The sequence below is a fragment of the Dipodomys merriami genome, unplaced genomic scaffold, assembly GCF_024711535.1.
Source record: "Dipodomys merriami isolate MVZ:Mamm:240054 unplaced genomic scaffold, mDipMer1.0.p SCAF_409, whole genome shotgun sequence".
Taxonomy (NCBI): domain Eukaryota; kingdom Metazoa; phylum Chordata; class Mammalia; order Rodentia; family Heteromyidae; genus Dipodomys; species Dipodomys merriami.
The window spans coordinates 126078-144489 of NW_027205704.1; the positions used below are offsets into that span (position 1 = coordinate 126078).

At 53.6% G+C, this 18412-nt stretch overlaps 1 protein-coding gene across 2 annotated transcripts in view; it reads left to right on the forward strand.

Annotated features, from left to right (window-relative positions):
• Window positions 1-16310, forward strand: part of LOC138806815 (EH domain-containing protein 1) — a 28566-nt gene extending 12256 nt beyond the window's left edge. For both annotated transcript variants that reach the window (XM_069992165.1, XM_069992166.1), the window contains 3 exons: window positions 9834-10246; window positions 13655-13819; window positions 14178-16310. In XM_069992165.1, the coding sequence (XP_069848266.1) occupies window positions 9834-10246; window positions 13655-13819; window positions 14178-14702 (1103 nt within the window). In that variant the 3' untranslated portion in view covers window positions 14703-16310. The remainder of the gene's footprint in view (window positions 1-9833; window positions 10247-13654; window positions 13820-14177) is intronic.
• The last annotated feature ends 2102 nt before the right edge of the window (window positions 16311-18412 follow it).

Here is an 18412-nt window from a genome sequence, read left to right on the forward strand (position 1 = left end):
GCGCCTGCAAATGTTCAGTTTATATTTGGGGTACTAGTCATTTTCACGCCTTTGAAGCCATCCCTGCCTACGCACCCATTGGAATCTGAGCGTGTAAATAAGAGCAAACATTTATGAAGTGCTTGTGGTGTGCCAGGCACTTGCCCCGCCTCCCCCCCCCCAACCTCCCAAGGCAGAAACTTCCTGTCTTCATGCTGCAGAGAAATTGGGAACTCCCAGCGGTGGTGGGCAGGTGGCATGCTAGGGTCACCAGGCCAGGCTGCCTGTTGAGAAGGAGGTTCAGGGTGGAGCTGTGGGCTTGGTGCCCGTCCATCTGCTCTCCCCACTCTGCTTCCCTTGCTTATTTTTAGGTCAGATGTGTTGAGGTCTGCATTATATACGGTAAGATCCCCCATTTCAGTTTTTGTTTTTGTTTTTTGTCTGTTGTGGGGCTTGAACTCTGGGCCTGGGCACTGTCCCCCAGCTCTTCAGCTCAAGGCTAGCACTCTACCACTTGAGCTACAGTGACACTTCGGTTTTCTGAGTGGTTTATTGGAGATTCGAGTCTCACAGCCTTTCCTGCCCAGGCTGGCCTTGAACTGAGATCCTCAGATCTCAGCATCCTCAGTAGCTAAGATTACAGGTGTGAGCCACCAGCGCCTGGCTAAGTTTTTTGTTGGTTTGTTTGTTTTTTGTTTTTTGTGGGTCGTGGGGGCTTGGACTCTGGGTCCTGGGCACTGTCCTTGAGCTCTTCAGCTCGAGTCATGGACCATGCTAGCACAGAACTACTTGTGTATGTATGCCAGGGTAGCCTTGACCTCAAAATCCTCCTCAGCCTCCCACATACTGAGATTACTGACCTTTACCACCATACCTGGCCTTTTTTTTTTTTTTTTTTTAACATTGCTGGGAATCAAATCTAGAGCCTCAGCCACTTAAATTGTGCCCTCAGCCTTTTTTTTTTTGGTTTTGATTTCCTCCCTCACACTCACACACATACATCTCATAAGTTCTCCAGTTTCTCCAGGTCTGGCCTTGGACTCCTATCCTAGACCTGTGTAGCTGGGATTGTAGTTGTGAACAACCACATCCGGCTTGTTTTGCCGAGGTGGAGTCTCACTAACTTAGTGCCTGGGCTGACCTCAATTCTCAATCCTCCTGATCTCCATTTCCTAAGTAGTTGGGACTATAGGTATGCTACACTGTACCTGGCAAAACCCATCCTTTTAGAAGCAGCTGTGTATCACCACCACACTACCACCATGGAAAGCTTTCCCCTAACCCAAAAAGTTCCCCATGCTCCTTTGTAGTGATTCACTCCCAGCTCCAGGCAACACGGACACATTTGTCCCTAAGACTTGTCTGCTACATAAGAGTTGAATGCTATATAAATGGAATCCTACAGCTTGGGGCCTTTTGTGTCCATCTGCTTTGACCAACCCTGGTGTTTTTTTACATTCACCTGCGTGTTTAGGAGTGTCAGGGGGTTGCTCCCTTAGAATGGTTTTGTGTGGCACTGGGGATGGAGCTCAAAAACAAGGGCATTGCACATCACAGGCAAGTTCACTTCGTGTGGGCTGCATCCCCAGCTTGGGGATTGGTGTCCCTTCCCCCCCCCAACTCCCACCCCGCCATCCCCACTACTGCCAGCCTGCTTCCGGTCCTGTGGTTGTGCTCTACCCAGTAGGTCTCAGCGTTCACCACTGGGCTGTCTTCAGTTTGGGCAGTTTTGACTAAAGCTGTGTAGCAGGTGGTGAACACCGCCTTCTTTTCTCTGGGGTAAATGTCTGGGGGTGGGGAGGCCTCTCCCTTTTCTCTCTGTGCTACTTGGAGAAGGCCTTCCTTTAAGTCCAGCGTGGGGACCTCTGGAGCAAGTTCCCACACGGCCATTCAGTCCCAGCTCCCATCTCTGCTCTCCTGGGCTCCTGTCTCCAGGCCAGCCTGCACGGATTGGAAACGTGTGCCATGGAACGCTTTGGCAAGAAATACCGAGGCCCACGCCGTTTGAATGGCAGGAAACAAGAGTCTGGTGGAGACAAACCCTCCATTGTTCCATGTTCTAGAAACTTTTGGAATGCGTGAAGCCGTTTTCCCCAGCTACAGGAACTACCTGTGTCTGGAGGGTGCTGGGGCAGGGCAGGCCGCTGAGCAGCTGCGGTCTCCACGGCTAGACTGGTGAGGTGCGTGGCCCCTCTAGGGAGGAGAGCACGGGACACGCCTGCAGGCAGGCAGCTAAGTCTGCTGTCATTTGGGCCTCTGAGAGCAGGCCTGGAGGAGGCCCAGAGTAAGCAGAGACTCTGCTCCTGGTAGTTTTCACATCTTGTCAGTGTCACCTATGTGGCCATTTCCCCAAGTAGTGCTGCTCAGAGCAGCTCAGGACATTTTCTCCCTTCTCCTTCCCCTTTTTTTTTTTTTTTTTTTTTGGTCGTGGGGCCTGAACTCTGGGCCTGGGCGCTGTTCCTCAGCTCTTCAGCTCAAGGCTAGTGCTCTACCACTTGAGCCACAGCACCACTTCTGGCTTTTTCTGCTTATGTGGTGCTGAGGAATCGAACCCAGGGCCTCATGCATACAAGGCAAGCAAGGACTCTACCACTGAGCCACATTCTCAGCTCCTGCTACCTTCCCTTTTTAATTGTGGTAAAAATATGTTAGCAGCCAAGTGCTAGTGGTTCATGCTTGTAATCCTTGCTACTCAGGAAGCTGAGATCTGATAATCATGGTTCAAAGCCAGCCTGGACAGGAAAGTTTATGAGACTCTTATCTTCAATTAACCACCAAAAAGATGGAAGTAGAGCTGTGGCTCAAGTGGTAGAGCTCCAGTCTTGAGCAAAAAAGCTCAGGGACAGTGCCCATGCCCTGAGTTCAAGCCCCAGGACTGGCACAAAATATAAAGATGAATATTTATAATATATAAACATTATACATATTATAAAAGTATATATATTGTAATACTGTTCTCTTTCTTACTCAGGGATGGTGCTATACCACTTGAGCCACACCACTTCCAACTTTTTGCTGGTTAATTGGAGATAGATAATTAGATTTGCCTACCTGGGGTGGCTTTGAACTGTAATCCTTAGCTCTCAGTCCCCTGGGGCTGGGAAGGTGGCTCAGTGGTAGAGCGCTTGTCTTGCATGTATGAGGCCATGGGTTCGATTCCTCAGCACCACATAAGCAGAAAAAAAAAACAGAAGTGGTGTTATGGCTCAAGTGGTAGCATGTTAGCCTTGAGCTGAAGAGCTGAGGGACAGCGCCCAGGCCCAGAGTTTAGGCCCCACAACCAGACCAAAAACAAAACAAAACAGATCTCAGTCCCCTGAGATTAGGGTGGAACCACCAGAGTCCAGCAGCGTCCCCCATTCTCAAGTGTGGGTTCAGTGGTGGGAGGCACAGTGCAGCTAGAACTTCCATCTCCAGAACTTTCCCATCTTTCCAAACTGAAACTGTTCTCATTAATTACTAATCCCTGCCCTCTTGCCCTTCTGTCCCACTTTCTTCTGCATTTGACACCTGGGCACCTCATTCAGGTGGAATGGCCTGAATGTGTCCTCACGTGATTGGCTCATTTCACTCAGGGGCGTGGCTTCCAGGCCCAAGTCCTGCAGGTTCTTGGTCCCTTGTGAGTGATAGCTCTGGCTTTGCCTCACTAAGATCTCCCTGCAGGGTGGCCTTTTCTTTCCAGCCCACCCCTTTGGGCTGTGCTTTGTACTCTTTTTCAGTTTTGATGTTTTCCTGTGCTCTTGGTGTGGCTTGAACTCAGGGCTGGTGTGCTGTCCCTAGCTTTCTCACTCAAGATCGGCACTCTTGCACTTGAGCCACACTTCCACTTTGAGCTTTTTGGTGTGTGGAGATAAGGCTTTTGGACTTCTCTGCCTGGGCTGCTTTTGAACCATGATCCTCTGATCTCAGCTCCTAAGTACTTGGGATCACAGGCGTGATCCACCTGCCCTGGTTGTGCTTTGTGTTCTTGGTAGAAGTAGGAGTCACTATCTTATAGAGGCCTAAAGTAGATAAAGCTCATTGTGCAGGCGCTGTCTTGAGGGACATTGTTCTCTCTCACCAAGCACACCACTCTGCAGTATTGCTGTTGCCTTGGACACATGATGTGTCTCAAAGCCTGGAGGTCCATTGCCTTGGGTACTGCTTGAGCACTGGCCACCCTGCCTGGGCTTGTCTCGTGCTTGAGCCCAGCCAAGTGGCCCACTGTTTGGCTATTCCGTGCAGTGTGGTCACATGAGCTGCCAGAGGCTCTCAGGAGCACTGAGGGCTGGTGGGTTTAGGGGCCTGCAACCACATGGTCACACCCTTGATGTCTGCACAGCCCTGAGCACCGTGACCCTTTTGGTGACCTGTGATTATACTTGGCCAGCCATGTGTCTCCCTTCCACCAAAACGGTGAACACTTTCCATAATAAACAGGAAATTTTATTCACCTGCAAAACATGGACTTAGCTCCATTTTGTTTTGACCCAGCTTGCGGTGTTGGCTAGGAACTGGGCTAGAGTGGGTGGGGCCGGGCTGGGGTTGGTTGGGGGCCTATTCAGAGGCAGGCTCCTTTTCCTCCCCCTCTCATTCCCATGGTCCCCTGACACCGGAGGGGAAAGACTGAGGCGGCTGGGTGGGGCCGGAGGGTGACCTCAGCTCCCCAGGCACTGTCCCAGCTGCTTGTCCAAAGCCAACACGGCCAGTACAGCCTGTGGGGTGCCCCCCCCCCCCCCCCGCCCCGTTCCCAGGAACCGCGATCTGGCCTTGCTCATCTCCAGCTGTGCAGATTAATTTCAACTGTGGCCTTCTGCGGCCTCGCAGTTTGAGAAGGGGAGGAGCTGGGCCTCCCTTTGCTGAGCCAGGCGCCTCCTAGTTCCTGAGTCAGCATTCCTAGAGGCTCCCGGGCCGCCATGGGGCGGGTGCTGGGGGTCAGGAGTGCAGTCTGGGGCCCAGGGCAGTGAGCCTCCTTGTGGCTCTGTTTCCCTCACTGCCTTCCCCTTCCGGTGTTCTGCTGACTTTTCAGTCCCTCGGGTGCCTCTCTGCTCTCCCAGCACCTGCAGGGCCCAGGGTGCCCCAGGGCCTTGTACTGTGGCACCAGCAGCCTGTGAGGGTGTCTGTACGCTGGGTGGCCTTCCTGGCACCTGATGCAGGTGTTCTGATGCTGGGAGCTCTGCCCTCTGACCAGTCCCCACCAGAGCCCTGGTGCGACTGCACAGGCTTGAGACTGCACCCTTTTCTCCATGAGACCACTGCCATTGTGCGCGCTGTCACCAACGCAGTGGGAATGGGGTTTTCTATACGGTTTAGTGACTGTGCCAGCCACAACTAACCTTTGACCCCTGACCTCATAGCCAGGCTGAGCATTTTTGTTTTTCTGGATTCCTGACTGGCCATGGAGTTCCAGGCCCCAGAGCCCCATTTTCACCCTCCCCAGGGCCATTTCAAGCCAGTCCCTCTTAAGAAGAGGAGTTAGTGTAGATGGAGACCGCACCAGCTCGAAAGTCAGGAAGGGCTGAGCACCAGTAGTTCACGCCTACAATCCTAGCTACTCTGGAGGCTGAGATTTGAGATGGCAGTTTGAAACCTACCAGAGCAGTAGAGACTTTTTTTTTTTTTTGGTCGGTCGTGGGGCTTGAACTCTGGGCCTGGGCGCTGTCCCTGAGCTCTTCAGCTCAAGGCGTACGCTCTACCACTTGAGCTACAGCGCCACTTCTGGTTTTCTGGTGGTTTATTGGAGAAAGGAGTCTCACAGTCTTTCCTGCCCCGACTTGCTTTGAACCACGATCCTCAGATCTCAGCCTCCTGAGTAGCTAGGATTACAGGCATGAGTCACCAGCACCCGGCTTGGTGGTAGAGACTCTTATCCCAAAAAAGCCAGAAGTGGAGCTGTGGCTCAAGCAGTAGAACACTAGCCTTGGGCAAAAAAGCTAAGGGAGAGGGGTCTCGGTGGCTCATGTCTGTAATCCCAGCTACTCAGGAGGCTGAGGTCTGAGAATCCCCATTCAAAGTCAGCCCAGGCAGGAAAGTCCATGAGACTCTGATCTCAAAAAAAAAAACAAAAAAAAAAAAACACCAGAAAAGTGGAAGTGGAAGTGACGCTGTAGCTCAAGTGGTAGAGCGCTAGCCTTGAGCTGAAGAGCTGAGGGACAACGCCCAGGCCCAGAGTTCAAGCCCCACGACCGACAAAAATAAATAAACCACATATCTGATAGTTTATGTGAAAACAACAGTCCCAGTCAATCTCCGACAGGAAGCTTTCATCTTTGAACATAAGGTGGTTACTGTAGCTCCTACCATTGCAGCTGCATCCCAATCCTCAAGAAGAAAGCCACTTTTGTGTGTGTGTGTGTGTGTGTGTGCTTCCTTTTTATTAAAAAAAAATTATTATAGAGGTGATGTACAGGTTCAGGTAATGAGCACATCTCCTTTTGCACAGTGTCATGTGTTTCCTCATTCTCTCCCTGTCCCTCCTTCCCATTTCCCCACATAAGTCGTATAGTTGTGAGCTCCACTACTTCACCTTTTCACCCTTTTTCCCTTGAGTTCTATGCTCTCTCCCTACTTTCCTGAAAGATATACACATGAATACACCATATATCATGTAAAGAAGACAGAATCATCACCAAAAACTAAGAGCTGAAATAAAAGAAAGAAAAATAAGGTTTTGGGTCCCCCCTCTGCCTCCCTGTCAGTTATGGGGCCTAAACTCTGGGCCTGGGCGCTGTCCCTCAGCTCTTCAGCTCAAGGTTAGTGCTCTACCACTTGATCCACAGCACCACTTCCGGCTTTTTCTGCTTATGTGGTGCTGAGGAATCGAACCCAGGGCCTCATACCTGCAAGGCAAGCACAGCCCCAGTCTTTTGTTTTCAGATCATGGAATTCGTTTCAGTATGTATATTATTGTATACAAATAAGAAGAGGCAGCCGGGCACTGGTGGCTCACTCCTGTAATCCTAGCTACTCAGAAGGCTGAGATCTGAGGATCGAGGTTCAAAGCCAGCCCGGGCAGGAAAGCCCATGAAACTTTCTTTTTTTTTTTTTTGTCGGTCTTGGGGCTTGAACTCTGGGCCTGGGCGTTGTCCCTCAGCTCTTCAGCTCAAGGCGAGCGCTCTACCACTTGAGCTACAGCGCCACTTCCGGTTTTCTGGTGGTTTATTGGAGATAGGAGTCTCACGGTCTTTCTTGCCCTGGCTGGCTTTGAACCGCGATCCTCAGATCTCAGCCTCCTGAGTAGCTAGGATTACAGGCGTGAGCCACCAGGGCCCGGCTAAGCCCATGAAACTTTCATCTCCAGTAAACCACCAGAAAACCGGAAGTGGCACTGTAGCTCAAATGGTAGAGCACTTGCTTGAACTGAAAAGCTGAGGGACAGCGCCCAGGCCCAGAGTTCAAGCCCCACGACCGACCAAAAAATGAAGAGGCACTTAGGCATTATGCTTTTGTGATTCTCTCTTAAGAATATCCTCTTTTGGTCTTATTGTTATGTGAGTATTTAGAATCCTATATAATTTGTCATATCCCAGTGCATTTTAGATCTAACTTCTGTGTATCAGAACATTCACTGTTTGTCTCTCTGAGCTTGGTTTTCCTCATTTAACCTGATTCCATCCATTTCCCTGCAAATGACATTATTTTATTCTTTCTAATGGCTGTGTAAAATTCCATTGTGAATAGGTACCACACTTTTTGGATCCACTTACCTATTGTGGGGCATCTGAGCTGTTTCCATATCTTGGCTATTGTGAATAGTGCAGCAGTGAACATGGATGTGCAGGTGTCCTTGTCATTTCGTGGTTTGTGATGCTCAGGGTAGATGCCCAGGAGAGGTATGGCTGGGTCATAGGGAAGGTCTATGTTTAGTGTTTTGAGGAACCTTCAGATTGCTTTCCAGAGTGGTTGTACTAGTTTACAATCCCACCAGCAGGGCAGTAGGGTTCCTTTTTCCCCATATCCCCACCAATATTTGTTGTTCAAATTCACAATGTTGGGAAATCTTACTGGGGTCTCAGAGTTGTTTTGACTTGTATTTCCTTTATGGCCAGGGATGATGAACATTTCCTCATGTGTTTCTTTGCCATTCTTACCTCTTCTTTTGTTGGCCGTGAGGCTTGAACTCTGGGCCTGGGCACTGTCCCTGCACTCTTCAGCTCAAGGCTAGCGCTAAACCACTTGAGTGCAGTGCCACTTCCGGTTTCTCGTGGTTTATTGAAGATTCTCATGGACTCTCCTGCCCAGGCTGGCTTTGAACTGTGATCCTCAGATCTCAGCCTCCTGAGGCTAGGATTACAGGCGTGAGCCACCCACCCCAGGCATCTTACCTCTTATTCTGAGATCTCTCCTTAGCTCCCTATCCCATTTAGTGATTGGTTTATTAGGTTTGGGGGGGTTTAGTTTCTTGAACTCTCTGTATATATTGGATATTAGGCCTTTGTCTGATATGTTGCTGGCAAGATCTTTCTCTGGTTGGTTGGCTGTCTTTCTAGTTAAGTAACTATGTCAGCTGTGCAGAGACTTTTTATTTTGTTGTAGTCCCACTTGTCAAGTCTCTCTCCTATGTGTTGTGCCCCTGGGACTCTTCAACAGGTGTTTCTGGGGCTGGGAATGTGGCTTCCTGGTAGAGTGCTTGCCTAGCATGCATGAAGCCCTGGGTTCGATTCTTCAGCACCACATACACAGAAAAAGTCAGAAGTGGTGCTGTGGCTCAAGTGGTAGAGTGATGGCTTTGAGCAGAAGAAGCTCAGGGACAGTGCCCAGGCTCTGAGTTCAAGCCCCAGGACTGACCAAAAAAAAAAAAGTTTCTGCCTATACCTATAAGTTCTAATGTCTCTCCTGCTCTGCTCTAGCATAGTTTCAAAGTTTTGGCTCCACATTGAGGTCTTAGACCCACTTTGAATTGATATCAGTGTACGGTGACAAGCAGGGATCCACTTTTAGTTTTCTGCATATGACTTTTTCTTATTTATGTTACAAGGGAGGCTGAGAACTGAATCCAGCTAAAGCTGTGTCAATGGGTGAAGTTCCAATTAGTCTGTGTCACAGATGGCGTAGGTCACTCATTAGTTGGCTTTGCATGGGCCTTTTGCGGGGAGAAAAAGCGTAGAACAAGGGTTGGGTGGAGTCTGCCCATCTCACCCACTGTCATTTAGAGAAGCATGTATTACTATGAAGGGGAAGTGAGTGGTTTGTGGCCGACTGTGCCTGCTTGCAGAGCAGAGGCCAGCGCACCCTTCTCTGTCAGCTTTGCAGACCTTTGTTCGTGTTTCTGTGGAGCCTCAGCTGAACCCTGCTGCTGTGGTGGGTCAGCTATGGTCCCAGCTGATGGCTCACCAACCCCTGTCATAGAAAATGATTGAGACTTGCAAGGGAGCCTCACTGTAAGCATTGGCCACACCAAGGCCACCTGCAGTTACAAGTGCTGCTGTTTATTGCTTCTGCTGTCCAAAGCACATGGGCCTGAGTGCCTTAGCTTTTTTTCTCAAGGCTGGTACTCTACCATTTGAGCCATACCTCCACTTTTAGCTAAGAGTCCCACAACTTTCCTGCCTGGGCTGGGTTTGATCCTTAGATCTCAGCCTCCTGAGGTATCTAGGATTACAGGCATGAGCCACCAGTGCCTGACTGTTGTCAGGTCTTGCTTTGCATGCATGACCATGCATACCCCACGCAACAGGGCCAACGTGCTCCAGGTGGTGTGGAAATTGGAGAGACCTGATGATCCCTCCCTCCAGTGACTGTGCTGTCCAGGGAAGAACATTCTAGAAATTTACCTTGCAACTTCAGGCACAGAGATTCCAGACTGAGTTAGAAATAAAGAGCCGCCAGAGCAGGCTGCACCGTGATGCCCTGAACTCCTCCCTCTCTCGCCCCAGGTTATGACTTTGCGGCTGTTCTCGAGTGGTTCGCTGAGCGCGTGGACCGCATCATCCTGCTGTTCGATGCCCACAAGCTGGACATCTCAGATGAGTTCTCAGAGGTCATTAAGGCCCTCAAGAACCACGAGGACAAGATCCGTGTGGTGCTGAACAAGGCTGACCAGATTGAGACCCAGCAGCTGATGCGGGTGTATGGGGCCCTCATGTGGTCCCTGGGGAAGATCATCAACACCCCCGAGGTGGTCCGGGTCTACATCGGCTCCTTCTGGTCCCACCCACTGCTCATCCCTGACAACCGGAAGCTTTTTGAGGCTGAAGAGCAGGACCTCTTCAAAGACATCCAGTCGCTCCCCCGAAATGCTGCGCTGAGGAAGCTCAACGACTTGATCAAGCGGGCGAGGCTGGCCAAGGTACACCCCATTGGATCATCTGTTCCTAAGTGGGGTCTGGGGGCTCAGGACTGGTACTTGGGGACCCTCCCTCCATGACTGCTACACAGCCAAAGCTGTGCCATTTTCCCATATGGCTAGAAGCCTCTGTTCCCTGTGCTCCAGGCTGTGTGTGTGTGTGTGTGTGTACTTGTGTGTGTGCACATGTGCGTGCGCATGCTTGGCAGTACTGGGGTTTGAACTCAAAGCCTTGCTCTTCCTAAGCATGTGATATTACTGTTAAACCCTGAGTTTTGCTTGTTATTTTTGAGGCTTCCTGCCAAGGTGCACATGGCTGAAAATTGCTTATTAGATAGCTAACAAGAGCATGTATCGTGTCCAGCCCTATTGACAAAAGGGTCTTGTAGACTTTGCTGCCAGGATTAGCCTCTGACCCCTATCCTCACAATCTCAGCCTCCCAGGTAGCTAGGATTACTGGTGTGAGCCATGTTCTCCCAACTTGCAGCCTGCTTTCTCCCCCGGTTCTCCCCCGGTCCTGTCAGCCTGGTCTATCTGGGTTTTATATCTCACCTAGGTCACAGAAGTTCTAAACATGAGCACGACTTAAAAATGTCATGGCGTGGGGGCGGGGGGGGGCGGCTGGGAAGGTGGCTCAGTGGTAGAGTGCTTGCCTTGCATGCATGAGGCCCTGGGTTTGATTCCTCAGCACCACATAAACAGAAAAGGCTGGAAGTGGTGCTGTGGCTCAAGTGGTAGCGCGCTCGCCTTGAGCTGAAGAGCTGAGGGACAGCGCCCAGGGCCAGAGTTCAGGCCCCATGACTTACAAAAAAATAAAAAAGTCACACAGGAAGTTACCACAGAAGAGCAGTTTGATGACCTGCTTGGCTTCTCCTCTGGGGTTTGTTGTACACTAAAATGTGCTAGACCCAGTGACACCCGCTGCCCCCATCCCAGCCCCACAGTAAGCACTGTGCTGCGCGAGGAGGAGGGAGGAGGCCTTGGGCCCCGGCTGCTGCTTAAGCTGGGACAGGAAGTACCTAGTGATGAGATGGCCACAGCCTGTCACCCAGAGAGATCTGGGAGCTGAAGCCCAGGCCCTGTGACGTGGCCGGTGCCCACGCAGGTGCACTAGACCACCGTCATCTTCCATGGGAGGCCAGGCCCACAGGTTCGCATAATGGTTTTGGAACCTCAGTGCTCGGCCAAGGTGGACAGGGCTGGGAAATGAAGGCCAGTTACTCCAGCGGGCCCTTCAGACACAGAGGGGCAGAGGGCACCCCCTCCAAATAGCCAGTCATCAGCCTGCCAGATAAATCGTGGGAGGGATCTCCCCAGCTGGCTAGCGTGGAGAGGCTTGACATAGGTTGAATGGCTAAGGGAGGGTTGAGCTCTCCTTCACACCCAGGGCTCAGAGCCGCAGGTGGCCATGTGCCTGTAGTCTCACCACTTGGAGGACTGAGTGGGAGGATCCCCTGAGCCTGGGCAACAATGAGACCTCCATCTCAAAAAACAAAGCCAGCCAGGTGCCACGGCTCATGCCTGTAATCTAGCTACTCAGGAAGCTGAAATAGGAGGATCGGGGTTCAAGCCAGTCCAGGCAGGAAAGTCCATGAGACTCTTATCTCCAATTAACCTCCAGAAAACTACAAGTGGCGCTGTGGCTCAAGTGGTAGAGCACTCACCTTGAGGTGAAGATCTCAGGGACAGTGCCCAGGCCCTGAGTTCAAGCCCCATGACCACCCCCCCCCCCAAAAAAAAAAAACAAAAACCCAAAGCCATAGGATAGGCTCTTGTGGAGTCCAGGCCGAGGCCAGGCCTCTGTGTCACCTGTTCATGGGTGAAGATGGCCACAAAGGGCAGGGTGTTCATAGCTGCCCATGGCGTGCGGAGGAGAGAGGGCACCATGAGTCACAGCTGTGGCCCAGACAGTCCCCTGGGTCCTGAGCGGCCCTGTGGGTCAAGGAAGGCCTTGCTGAAGAGCAGCGTGCAGAGGTGCGCGGTGGCCAGGCAGCAGGGTCAGGCACCCCAGGGTGCCTCTCTTTAGGGGCCCAAGAGAAGGAGGCTTTGGTGCTTCCTGGCTCAGGCCACCAGTTCCCAGCACTTTGCCGTGCTGAAGCTTCACCTCTATCCCTCGGTGCTCAGGGCCGGCGGGGGGCAGTGCAATGCAGGCGCTGCTGTGTGAGAATCAGACGCGGACCTACAGACCTAGGCCTCCAGGCTTCTTGACATCCAAGACTTCCCGCAACTAGAGCCACTTCTGAGAAAGGAGCCATGAGAAGGCCCATGTGACGCCCAGGGTCTCAAAGGACTGATGGCCTAACTGGACGGGTGACACTGGCCCAGCCTCTCTGCCATTCTCCTTCCAGGGCGGGCAGAGCACAGGACCCGAAGGCTGGCCCGGCAGCATCGGCATTGTAGTGTCTGGCCTGCGGGCACCAGGAGTCACCACTCCTGGAAAGCCCTGTGGCCTCCAGTCTCACCCCACACCTGCTGTTATGCAGCCATTTCCTTCCTCTTCCTGGAGTGAGCAGTGAGCCCCGCCCTCCCCAGCAGCCCTGGGAATCCCTGCATTGGGGGGTGGGGGGAACAAGATGAGCCAGTGACTGTTCTACTCAAGGAATTTGGGCCAGGCTGCCACCTGGGCTAAGTAAGGGACATCAGATTGGCTGAGCCTGGCTGTGGGTCGGAGGGGAACCCAGAAGGCTGAAGCCTTCCGTGGCTGCATGCCACTAGGCCCGAGACAGGCATTTTGAGGGGTGGGCTGCTTTGGGGCATGATCTGCCCTCCAAGGGGAATGGAGAATGTCTCACCTTAACTGAGAATCATCTGAGCAGGGCATAGAAGATTATCAGATAAAGCCTTTGTGGGACTGTCTCTCCCTCCCCCTCCCCCTGCAGGGGGTGCATTGATCCCAACAGCTCCCAGTGGGGGGGGGCACCAGGGGGGCTGCAGAGACCGGACGGGCCACGGCCTGCTATCAGCACTCTGGGTCTCAGTCTGGGCTCCTGAACTTAGTCCATCAAGCCCTTGAGCAGCTTAATTACCACCACCATCACCACCACCCCCCGGCCTCATTCAGGGCCTTCTTCACAGGCCAGGTTCTGTTTCCAGTTGCAGCACAGGGGAGGACTGCATCGGGCAGACACACAGTGCCTCCTGATGCTCAGCCAGCGACAAGCTGAGCCGGGGCTCACCAGCCTTTGACTTGAGCAAAGATGTCTGTCTTATTTCAAGCGCACCTTCCTTTTCCTCATGCCCCTGGTCAGAATTGTCCCTCGGGCCAGCGGGATTCTGTGATGGCGGCAGCAGCTTCTGAGCCTGACCCGCAAGAGCAACTGACACCGTGCAGCAGCTTCCAAGGCCCTGGGGCAGCCGGGGCAAATGTGGCCACACAAACGTGAAAACCCTCCTGTGCCTTGTCTCCACAGGTTCACGCCTACATCATCAGCTCTCTGAAGAAGGAGATGCCCAACGTCTTCGGTAAGGAGAGCAAAAAGAAAGAACTGGTGAACAACCTGGGCGAAATCTACCAGAAGATCGAGCGGGAGCACCAGATCTCCCCCGGGGACTTCCCCAGCCTCCGCAAGATGCAGGTATGGCCACCCTGGGCCATCACGAGTGCTCTCTGGGCTGGAGGAGTGCAGAGGGAATCCCAGCTCTGGGGGAGGGGAGGGAGGGAGGGCCCCCCCCCCATAGGGTAGCAGCTGGGTAATCACTGCACCCCTCCCAGATCAGGCTTGAGGCTAGAAGGGGAATGCGGTGACAGGCAGGCAGGGCTGGGCCAGGCCCTCCGAGCGTCCCCTTGGGGAATCTTCACCACAGCCCTCCTGCGAAGGTGCTTCTGAGGGGGGCCCCCTGTGGCTCCCTTGGGCGTGCAAGCTGGGACAGGGACGAGCCTGGAGTCTGGAGGCCGCCCCCTCCCAGGCCTCTCCTCCTGTGCCCCACCCACAGGAACTCCTGCAGGCCCAGGACTTCAGCAAGTTCCAGGCCCTGAAGCCCAAGCTGCTGGACACCGTGGACGACATGCTGGCCAACGACATTGCCCGGCTGATGGTGATGGTGCGCCAGGAGGAGTCCCTGATGCCCTCGCAGGCCGTGAAGGGCGGCGCCTTCGACGGCACCATGAACGGGCCATTCGGCCACGGCTATGGCGAGGGGGCAGGCGAAGGGATCGACGACGTGGAGTGGGTGGTGGGCAAGGACAAGCCCACGTACGACGAGATCTTCTACACCCTGTCGCCCGTCAACGGCAAGATCACCGGCGCCAACGCCAAGAAGGAGATGGTGAAGTCCAAGCTGCCCAACACGGTGCTGGGGAAGATCTGGAAGCTGGCCGACGTGGACAAGGACGGGCTGCTGGATGACGAGGAGTTTGCCCTGGCCAACCACCTCATCAAGGTCAAGCTGGAGGGCCACGAGCTGCCCGCCGACCTGCCCCCCCACCTCATCCCACCCTCCAAGCGGAGGCATGAGTGACAGCCGTGCCCCACCAGGGCTGCCCGCCACCTCCACGCCTGCCCAGGCGGGCCAGGGCCGGGGAGGCCGAGATGGGGGGGGAGGGAAAGGGTCACCATTTTTTTCAAGGTCCATAAAGACAAGAGCGGTGTTTCCTCAGCTCTCTAGTAGGAGAACCACCATCTTTCTTTGAAAGGCTGCTCCGGGGCCCAGCGGGAGGCAGGGTGCTGCTCCCACGTGAATGATGGAATTTTGTGCACAAAAAAAAACGATGGATTATTTTTAATATATAACATTAGAGGCAGTCTTCATTCTTGCCTCGTCCTCTGTCCGACAGCCTCTCCTGTCCCGGCCTTTCCTCTGGCCTGGCCGGGCATACAGGGTGACAGGGACCCAGAGCCAGCCATGCTGGCTCACGCACTGGCAGCTGCCGCACGGGCTGTGTAGACGGGCTTGGCTCCTTCCCCAGCTGAGGCCGCCTCCCGCAGCCAGCACGGCGGCTTCGTCCCACCTTCTCAGCCCCTTGTACGGGGGTGACACCAGTTTTGTGCCTCCACTTGTTGTCCTAGCTCCCGGTACACATGCACCCCACCCTTTCCTCCCATACCCCCCAACTCCCAACACCCTGCCCAGCGCGGCAGCCACAGGCACAAGATCCAGCCACTGTTGTCCTTTTTGGGGAGCTCTAGGAAGTAGAGAATATCTTCCAGAAAAAAAATATATGTATATTAATATATATATATATATATATCACATAAGCTAGGTCTTGTTCTGTTAAGTGGCACTTTTCATACTTGACCGAATTTTCCAGTAACTTCTAGACCACTTGTTCAAAAGCTGTGATTTTTGTCTCCCTTTCCATCTAGGGGGTGGGGGCCGCCAGGCGCTGTTAGATATATGGACTCACAGGAAACTCACCCCCCTTGGCCTGGATTTACTGTAGGCTGGCCAAGGGGGGGCCCAATTCCCGCCTGAAGGGTCTGAACTGGGCCCCTCACTTCACCCCCTTCCCTATGGCCCCCGGGGCCCCTCCCTGCTGGGGTGGGGGTTCCCAGTGGCTTGGGAGGTTTGGGGCTGGTAAGCAGCAGCCCGCAGCTCTGGCCTGGACCTGGGGTCCGGGCAGCAGGGACAGGGAAAACATCCCCTTCCCTCTTCATCCCCCCATTTCCTTCCTTCCCCCTCCCCCTGCCGCACAGGCTGCCTGTGCAGGACCTGGGCGTCCTCAGGGCCTGCCCTCAGCCCCCAGACCAGCAATAAGAAGCCAGAGCCAGCAAGCTGCCGGTCCCGCCGCCTCCTTGCCACGCCTCAGGACCCGGCGACCTGGACACACTGGCCGCCAGCAGTTGGCCGCTGGGGTGGGCATCAGACAGACAGGTGCAGTGGCCCAGGCCACAGGAGCCACCCGGCCCACCCCCAGTGCTGCTGGACGCCTGGCTGGGGCTGAGTGCCTGGGCCTGGCCTGCTACCTCCCCGCCTGGCCCTCCATCCTGAGCGGAGCTGGAGGAAGATGGAGGAGACGGGGCCGTGGATTCACTGTGGAAGATGCAGGCGTGGCGTTCCCTCCCCTGTGTGGGGCAGGTGACTAAAATTGAAGAAGTGCTTGTATTAAAGAGGTTTAATTGTGCTGAAGCCGGCTTCTGGTGCTCAGTTGTCTTCTGGGGCCAACGCCTTGCCCCACTCCCACGCCCACCCAGGACCTCTGGGGGTGCTGGAGACCACGATGCCAGGAAGGACAGATTGGCAAGCTTGCTGCCGGGCACCAGCTGTATGGGAGCTGCCGCTTCACAGGATTGTGCAGATGAGGGGCAAGGGAGTCTCCCAGGGAGCAGAGGGGGGACCAGGTGGGAGCTGAGGAAGAGATGATGGGGGACGGGGGGGGGGGCGGGGGTAAGGCCACTAGAGAAGCCTGGGGAAAGTGCTGACAGGGCAGGCACCCCCCTTCCTGCACTTCAACACAAATGAGGGGGTGCCTGTGGGGCCCTCGGCACCGGGAGGAATCTCATAACCATGGGGTTTCTGGGCTCCAGAGCCAGCCTGGCTCCACGCTCGCCCCGAGGGGGCTTTGAAGACAGACGAGGCAGACACTGGTGTGACAAAACCCAGGGCGGGTGTGGCTGGTCAGGGCCAGCTGATGACACAGATAGGGGCCCTGTTTACAGAGAAGGGTGACAAATGGGGACTGACAGGCCTGGAAGGGTAGACCGATGAAACCAGGGAGAGATTGCTCCAGGCAAACTTGAGGCAGAAGACACATAAACAGGTGTTTAGGGTTGGGGGAGCAGCTTCTGTGTTCACACCCTGTGTGGATTCATTTTGTGCCAGATCACCTGAGCCCCCAGGGATCCACCCCCTCATCTGCAGAGCCTGACACAGGGCAGCCCCAATAGCTAGGTAACAAATGAGATTAAAACATAAATCTTAGCGGGGCGCCGGTGGCTCATGCCTGTAATCCTAGATACTCAGGAAGCTGAGATTTGAGGATCATGATTCAAAGCAGGAAAGTCTAGGAGACTCTTATCTCCAATTAACCACACAAAAAGCCAGAATTGGAGCTGTGGCTCAAGTGATAGAATACCAGCCTTATGCAAAAGAAAGCAAGGGCTCAGCTCCAGGCCCTAAATTCAAGTTCCAGGACTGGCATAGACACGAAAAAAACCTTGGGTCTCTCCAGTTGCCAACTGATGTCCACTGCATTTTCCACCAAAACCCTTTCAAAGTAAAGCAAAGCAGCTCCCCCAGCCCACCTCAGGCCTGAGAAGCCCACAGTCAAGATCTGATGCTGTAAACCAGGCATGCTGGTACATACCTGCGACTCCAGCATTCTGGAGGCTGAGACAAGAGGATCAGGAGTTTGAATCCAGCCAGGCTACATAGCAGGTTCCAGGTCAACCTGGGCTGTGAAGGCCTGTGTGAAAAAGTTCCAGGCTGGTTGCAGGAAACTCGCGCCCGAAATCCTAGCTACTCAGAAGGCTGAGACCTGAGGATTGTGGTTCAAAGGCAGCCAGGGCAGGAAAGTCCATGAGACTCATCTCCAATTAACCATCTGAAAACCAGAAGTGGCACTGTGGCTCAAAACGGTAGAGCACTCACCTTGAGCTGAAGAACTCAGGTGCAGCACTCAGGCCCTGAGTTCAAGCCCCAGGACCACCACCCCCCAAAAAAACAAAAGACCTGTACAGTACACTGTGAACACGAAAATGGGAGAAATCTTGTTTAATTAGTGAAGGCTAGCTTAAGACCCATGGAGACGTTGCTGCCATTTGTGCATTTATGTGTGCATGTATGTGCATGTATTTGTGTGCGCGTTTATTTGTGTGTGTGTGTGTGTGTGTGTGTGTGTGTGTGTGTGTGTGTGTGTGTGTGTGAGAGAGAGAGAGAGAGAGAGAGAGAGAGAGAGAGAGAGAGAGAGAGAGAGAGAGAGAGAAACTACTCAAGAAAAGCCAGAAGTTGGGCTGGGAATGTGGCTTAGTGGTAGAGTGCTTATCTAGTATGCATGAAGCCCTGGGTTTGATTCCTCAGTACCATATACACAGAAAAGGCTGGAAGTGGTGCTATGGCTAGCCCTGAGCCCAGAGAGGCTCAGTAACAGAGCTCAAGCCCTGAATTCAAACCCCAGGAAAGAAGAAAAGGGGAGAAAAAGCTGGAAGTGGTGCTGTGGCTTGTGGTAGAACACTAGTTTTGAGCAAAAGCAGCTCAGGGACAGTGTCCAGGCCCAGAGTTCACACCCCAGG